This window comes from Bolinopsis microptera, chromosome 3 (assembly GCF_026151205.1).
Source record: "Bolinopsis microptera isolate Bmic1 chromosome 3, MBARI_Bmic_1.0, whole genome shotgun sequence".
Lineage (NCBI taxonomy): Eukaryota > Metazoa > Ctenophora > Tentaculata > Lobata > Bolinopsidae > Bolinopsis > Bolinopsis microptera.
The window spans coordinates 15022054-15029008 of NC_087074.1; the positions used below are offsets into that span (position 1 = coordinate 15022054).

At 40.7% G+C, this 6955-nt stretch overlaps 1 protein-coding gene across 1 annotated transcript; it reads left to right on the plus strand.

The window, feature by feature from the left end:
* Positions 1–2291: 2291 nt before the first annotated feature.
* Positions 2292–5887, plus strand: LOC134812485 (uncharacterized). Its single transcript, XM_063819934.1, has 6 exons — positions 2292–2388; positions 2585–3113; positions 3274–3926; positions 4154–4243; positions 4900–5054; positions 5335–5887. Exons 1-6 carry the CDS (start codon positions 2301–2303, stop codon positions 5461–5463), a joined length of 1644 nt encoding a protein of 547 aa, XP_063676004.1. The 5' UTR covers positions 2292–2300; the 3' UTR covers positions 5464–5887.
* The last annotated feature ends 1068 nt before the right edge of the window (positions 5888–6955 follow it).

The following is a 6955-nucleotide window of genomic DNA, read 5'->3' on the forward strand; positions in this document are numbered from 1 at the left end:
TCCTTTTCCTCCTTCAGGGGTGCTTCCTCGGCAGGCAGCGGCACCTGCCATATGGAGAGCTTGCCAGGCAAGATCGATATCCTTCTGTGCTTGTACTGCTTTCATGCTGTTAATCATTCTAACTACCTCTGCGATAGTTGGAATGATCTCTCCTTTGAGGGCTTTCAGCTCGCCACCTCCTAAGGTCACGGGGACCAGGGATAAGAACAAAGCAGCTGTGAGCATCCTGATGAAAATTAAATATTTTAATTAAGATTAATTGATAAATTGAGGAGAATAGATTGTATTATTTATAAGTATAATTTTTCCTCTAGATACCCAGAGAGTTCATTATCAATAGTATCGTGTGGTGAGCTGATAATGCGGCAACTTATAACAACAAGATAGGGTGAAACGTTACTGGCACTGCAGATGAAGAACTCATGTTGACCCAACAGATTCAAATTGAGTCACTTTAGCACATCGCAGTTAGATATTGTAATTGGCAACAGTTTGTATCATAGCTTTATACCTTAAGCCTGTACCCACAATGTGTTGGACAACACATTTGTGTAAGATAATAAACCTAGCAGAACTTCCATGTGTGTAGGTCACTTCAAATTTTGCGCGGTGTTTCGTTTAATTAAACCATTAGGGACGATAGGGTCGTTTACGACCCATCTTTTCTAGAGGCTATAGGCAAGGGTCGACCGAGTCCTCGGCCTCGGTTTTACCAAGGAAAAGCGATTTTTCCTCGGCCTTGGCCTCGGTCAGGAGGACAATTTCTCGGTTTGCCTCGGCCTCGGTTAAAAATTTAGTTGCTATTCCTCGGCCTCGGCGAAATTGTCCCAGTTGCAAGGATCGACCGAGTCCTCGCCCTCGGTTTTACCGAGGAATAGCGATTTTTCCTCGGCCTCGGCCAACAAAATGAAACCTCGGTTGTCCTCGGCCTCGGTTTTAACTTTTATCAAAGCAGAATTTTCTCTGCCTCGGCCTTGGTCGCAAATTCTGCCCTCGGTCGACCCTTGGCTATAGGTGACAAACCAAAATATTTGATTACACAAATTTTATGCACGAATGTTCAAAATCTATTGGGCTACATTATTCACTTCGGAATATGGGCCTAATGAGTGACTAACGATTAGATAATTAAGTTAATTAGTCGTGACAATTGGAAATTATTCCAATTAACTTCTGGCCTTCATTTGGCCAGAAAGGGATCTAGTGGTCAGCCACCATGGTTTGTGTGGGATTAAGACATACGAGTGCGTGAAGTTTTCAGTGAAGTTCTCAAATTCTCTGTGCTGAATCTTCGAAGCAAAAATTTGTTAGACAATATTTATCAGACATTATAGGGCCCTATTATCTCAAATGATATGAGATATAGCAAATTATTTTCTATTCATAGATTTGCTTTTTGCGAAGAGGCTATCCAATTTTCTGGAATTGAGACTTTTTATTTTATTGACGTACCATACTTATTGCTGAAGTTATTTCCAAAGAGCAGTTTTCTATGATATTTGTGTGAAATTTGATCGAAACTTAACTTTTTAGGGGTATTGAACTCTGAGCGACCACCGGCGTAACTATAACTTATAAGAGTATAAGGGTGGCCATTCACCCAAAAATGCCATGGTCTTCCCGGTTCGCTAAAATAATGTATTCTCTGTGATTTATATAATAGCTCAATACCTGTTACAATTTGGATTCTATGGCCGAACAAAATTGCCATTTGCATTTATAATATCTCAGTCTAACATCTTGTATCATGTGTGTTCCGTTTGTTGAGTTTCGTCACAAAATATTCGAGGCTATATATTGGATACTCTTATATTGTAAGATTTGTAACCATATTCCTTCATCAGTCTGGAGAGGAATGCGTACATAGATCTTGATCAATAAGATCATCATCTCATTTAATTGATCAGTGTGTGCATCATCTGCATCATGAAGCTGCTGCAGATATCTCTGACCACTTCAACTCCATCAGCAACTATAATGCTTTATAACTTTTAAATAAATGATTATTAAACGTTTACCGAATAGATTTAAAACGGTTACGTTCCGGTAGTTGCAGTAAAAGGTTGCCAACAAGCCGCCCGTAACCTGTGAATGGCTGTAAGGTGCCCACGTGACTGCGCGGCTCACTCTCATTGGTCATTCCCTGACACGTGCGGACTGATCCTAGCAGTCAATTGGAGGAACCAGTCAAAAGATGCACAATATTTGTACACGTTATTCATCGTGCAGCCGAGGAATAACTGTAAATAAATTACACCTTATTAGGTAATAGTTAAGAATCAGTTGGCGAGCGAGCCTATATGCCCATCATCTACATGCGGAGTTGGAGGATGGGTGAATACGTCAGATTCCAACACGCACGCCTGGCGGCTTCACAGGAACTTTCGGGTCTGTTCCTGCTTCACCGCACTCACTTTCTCCTCCTCCACCGCGTTCTTTGTTCTCGTCTTTTTCCGAGCACAAGCTTAATTAACATGCACAGTTTTCACTGCATATGTTAAAGAGCCGCAACTTGCTTATTGATCGCCAGTCCTGGCTTTTGCTTGTTTTAGCTCAGTTTCGAGTAAAATGATGAGTCTCGCAGGTTCTGTCCAGTTCATTGATTTGGAGGCTGATCAGGACGTGAATGATACTTTTGATAAGGTTCATGATGATACATCATACTCTGAAATCTCAAGTGACCACGCCAAGTCATCAGCGGAGGTCAACATCATCAAAGATCTGACGATCAAACTGCTGACTTCTCCGGAAAACCTCGACTTCGCCCTGCAGCACCAAGCAGACAAAGTGCTGGACCTGCAAGAGAAGGTCTCCCAGATGCTATCACTAAACACCTTCTGTGCAAATACCATGTTACAACACGCGGACGAACATTTTCCCTATAATATCTTTCAGACACCTACATCAGATCTCCACGAAAAAGCAACGGATAATGAAACTATGACACATTATCCAGACCATATGATCAACTCAAATAATTCTTTCGCGTATCACCCCAGGAGCAAAAGACCTAAGTCGTCATCTTATCGTCCAAAGAATCGTCCCAGACCGAGATATGTCCAGCTTCCTCCTACTTTTAAATATCCAGAACCAATCGACATAAGGCCCGCCAGGTAGGAACTTTAAAATAATGGAGGAATCTGAACATTAATTAGATTTAGGAGGCAATTTCTCCAACCGATATCATCATTTCTAAACTTAATAAGTTGACGTGTGCTGCTAATTAGTAACCATTTCGCCAGCTAATAAATTGAACACTAGTTAACATTTCAGAGGGTTCAGCTCTCACAGTGACAGAACGGAAGTGGACTCCCCACACAACTCCCCCCTTGTCCGACCCCCACAAGATGCTCCGGTACCCAGTCTCAACACGTGTATCAGCACTCCGCTCCATGGGCCAGACAATTCCGTTATCGGGCTCCTTGATCCTCGTTCCAAATCCGTTATCACCCAACCTGATTCTGGCTATAAGCCAATTATCTCTCAGCCTGATTCTGGCTACAAGCCAGTTATCTCTCAGCCTGATTCTGGCTACGAGCCAGTTAAGGTGGCTTTACCGGAAACAGCTCGGCCGCACTCCGACAGTGCTCAGATGCTGCACACCAACAATTCTCAAGATTTACAAGAACTTTCAAAAAATCTGTCGTTTAGGGAGGAAGATAATCATAACCATTACACTGACCACTTCCCGTTTGACACCAGGGAAGGAATATTTCGATCAGATAAAAACACTCCTAGTCTCAACCCGTCTCAAAAACTTTGCCTTAATTTGCCGCCATCGGGTAATGAGCCCCATCTTATGGCGGTGTCCTCCGCAGCTAAATCTATGTTTGAAATAGTTGTGGGTGATATGAAGGAATTGGACACTCAAATAAACGACCGTGTGTGTTGGGAAAACAGAGGCATTAATCTCGCCAAATTACCAGGTAATAATACTAGGATAAATCAATTTGTTCTCTGCTAAACTTAATTTAATCCAGCATATTTTAGTTTCTTATCCTCTACGTAAATTGCTAATATCACTCTCTGGGCCACCTTGCGATCAAAAACTTGTTCGAATTTCACACAATTTTGCCTCCCAACATAAAGCTATATTAGCTTGGCCCTAAAAACATATGACTAAACTAAAACTGATTTCACCATCATTAAACAGATCATATCGGACCGAGGACACCCCACAAGCGAGTCTGTCCAAAACACGCGGGACACGGCAACAACCACAGGTTCCAGTGCGTTTGTCCAGGTATGTGTTCATTTTCACTGTAGTTCGTTTAGTACTCTGGGAGGGAGGGTACCGCTGTTTCATGATGGTTTAAAAATGCACCAATGCAAAATAAATTATCGTTTGATAAAAGTAAACTTATAGAGAATGATAACTACCTACCTATTTAATCTTAATACATGTATATACACGTTATAAATATACACGTTATTCTAATTAATATCTAATTTCTTATTCCTGGACGGCTTCAGCTGAACTCACATTTCATCCAGTATTATCCAGAGTATTCCTTACTTCAACTTCACACCAGTTTTATAGCACCTTCCTCACAAATTCCTTTCACTAGACCTTTAAAGTAGCAACCTTCACCTATCACCATCCTAACACTAGCCAAACAACAACCAATCACAGATCATAAACACAAATCACGTGACACTTCATTCATCCCCAAAGTCGTCCGTGTTCTCACTTCCAAGTTCTGAGTTCTTCGTAGAAAATTATCATACGCAGTGATTTTGTAAAAGCGCTTTTAATACAATTTTCCTGGCTCAAACTTTTCGAATCACCAACCTAACTCTTGTATAGTAGAAAAATCGAACCAATTTGACTCTCGTGTAGTCCTCAAGATCCTACTATGACTGGCGCTGTACATTGTGCTTTAATTGTCACTGGTTCAGGAACCAGACTATCCCAGCCGTGGGGACGTCTCAAAGGAACACCAGTAGGGGACAGGTTTCAGACACCCTTCATGCACTGGAAAAACGCGATAGAGCTGAGCAGAGCTAGGAGATGTCGGACTAAAATAGAACCAGACATGCTGGATCTTTTAGAGGTTAAGAGATGATTATGTTGATAATTATGTTAAAAAATATGTTGATAATTATGTTGATAATTATGTTAATTTATGTTGACATTCCTCATTGGTATCCACAGCTTGATCAATGATTATCTGGTACAATATACGGAACACGTTACTTTTTTGCCCCTCCCAAAAGCTCAAAAGAAATGCGATTTATTTTCAACCATGAGCATGTTGAATTATAAAATTGAATTATATTCATACTTGTGTTGTAACTGACAAAAGTTTATTTTGACAAGTAACACCTTTTCAGATGAAGTACAACGAAAGTCACTTCGTGAGTCCATACGAGAGAAAGTCTCTGGCAGAACGACTGGGGATAACCGAGAGGGCAGTTATTTACTGGTTCCAGAACAGGCGAGAAAAGACATTAAGAATCTGAACAATATGGGACAACATAATTCCCATGAGTAGGGTATTTAGGATTAGGACCACAAGAGGAATATTTAGTGTTCTAGAGATGATTTATTGGGTTTTTTTGGTGATATTCTTGGAGATTCGTTTAGAATCTTATCATCAGTTTAATACTGCAATTACTGAAATTACTGCGACTGACTCGTTAGTAAATTTTATTTTGGCAATTTTTGTTATGCCTTTGTTAGTTTGTTTACCTTAATCAGTAATGTTAGTTTGAGGTTTAATTGAGGTTTTTAATTTTTTGTCCAATTTTGAATGTTTCGTTAGTTGTAGCCATGAACATTAAAAATCATGGCTCAAATCTTTCTTACTTGATACAAACGATCGCTTGAAACTTTGCGGTCGTCGTTGTTTAACAAAACTCCAGTTAAAACTTTTTCCTAGCGCTAACTCTCAGTTTCAATGCATTTGTCAAGCTGAATGAAGTATAAATTGCCTGAGACAATATTCTGAATTGAATATTCTAATCCACGAGGATAAGTTTAGCAAGCATTGGAGCTGGTTGACATACGCATATGTTCCGTAACCAGCACAGCTGCTTATCACCTCTCTCATGGCGACCTATCCGGTGAATAACCGTCGTAACAAGCAGAACTCAGCAATCACGTGACTGGAGAAGCCCAGTCACGAGACGTGATCAGCCCGGTGGTGATGGTCCCGTGACCTGTAAGGAACCGGTAACAGCATGCCAACTCTGGTTCCATTCCACCACTGACTATTGAACAGGATCCAGATCTCCGGTGAAGGTGGTTTTTAAAACCCCAGAGTTGAGCAGCTGTGTCGGTTTACAGTACTACTTACTGCATGGTTTTAGCTTGCGACTACCGGTGTCAGCCAAGTGTGGCAAATGATATGAGACTGTGGTAAAGTAGCTGCTGTAACTAAAGTAAACTAGCTACGTTGCTTGTCATCCGGCCAACAGTCTTTATAGACAGTGAGCGGAAATTTAGATTCGTGGTTTAGCAAATATCCTGTTCGGCTAGTTGCTGTAAACATTGTCCTCAGCTGAGGTTCAGGATTTCCACTATTAGACTTGAAGTTGATAGCAAAACTGTTTATGAAATACTAAACAATACCATAACATTGGGTAGATTATACTGTCTCTTTACAAAATCAGAGAAATGAGACAGTTTCCTAATAACCTATGCCAAAAAATTTCGATATTTGTATCATCTCCAAGCTTTTACGGGCATGGTCTCTGCTTGCAGTGCTGTGGATCGAAACTTGACCTGAAAAACCCCTTCCCTCCTGTAATAAGGATCTAATCCTTCTTTCTACGGTTATCCAACAAATTCAGTCATTGCAAAACAAATTGCATTTTTATTTTAACAGTAAACTGTTCTGTTCTGGTTACTGACCTGTGGATGCCGTCATCTACAAGTCTTCCCTTGACAGATTTGAGATTGCCCTCTTTGAGAAAGTCACACCCGTCCTCGTTAATCGATCTAAACACTTGC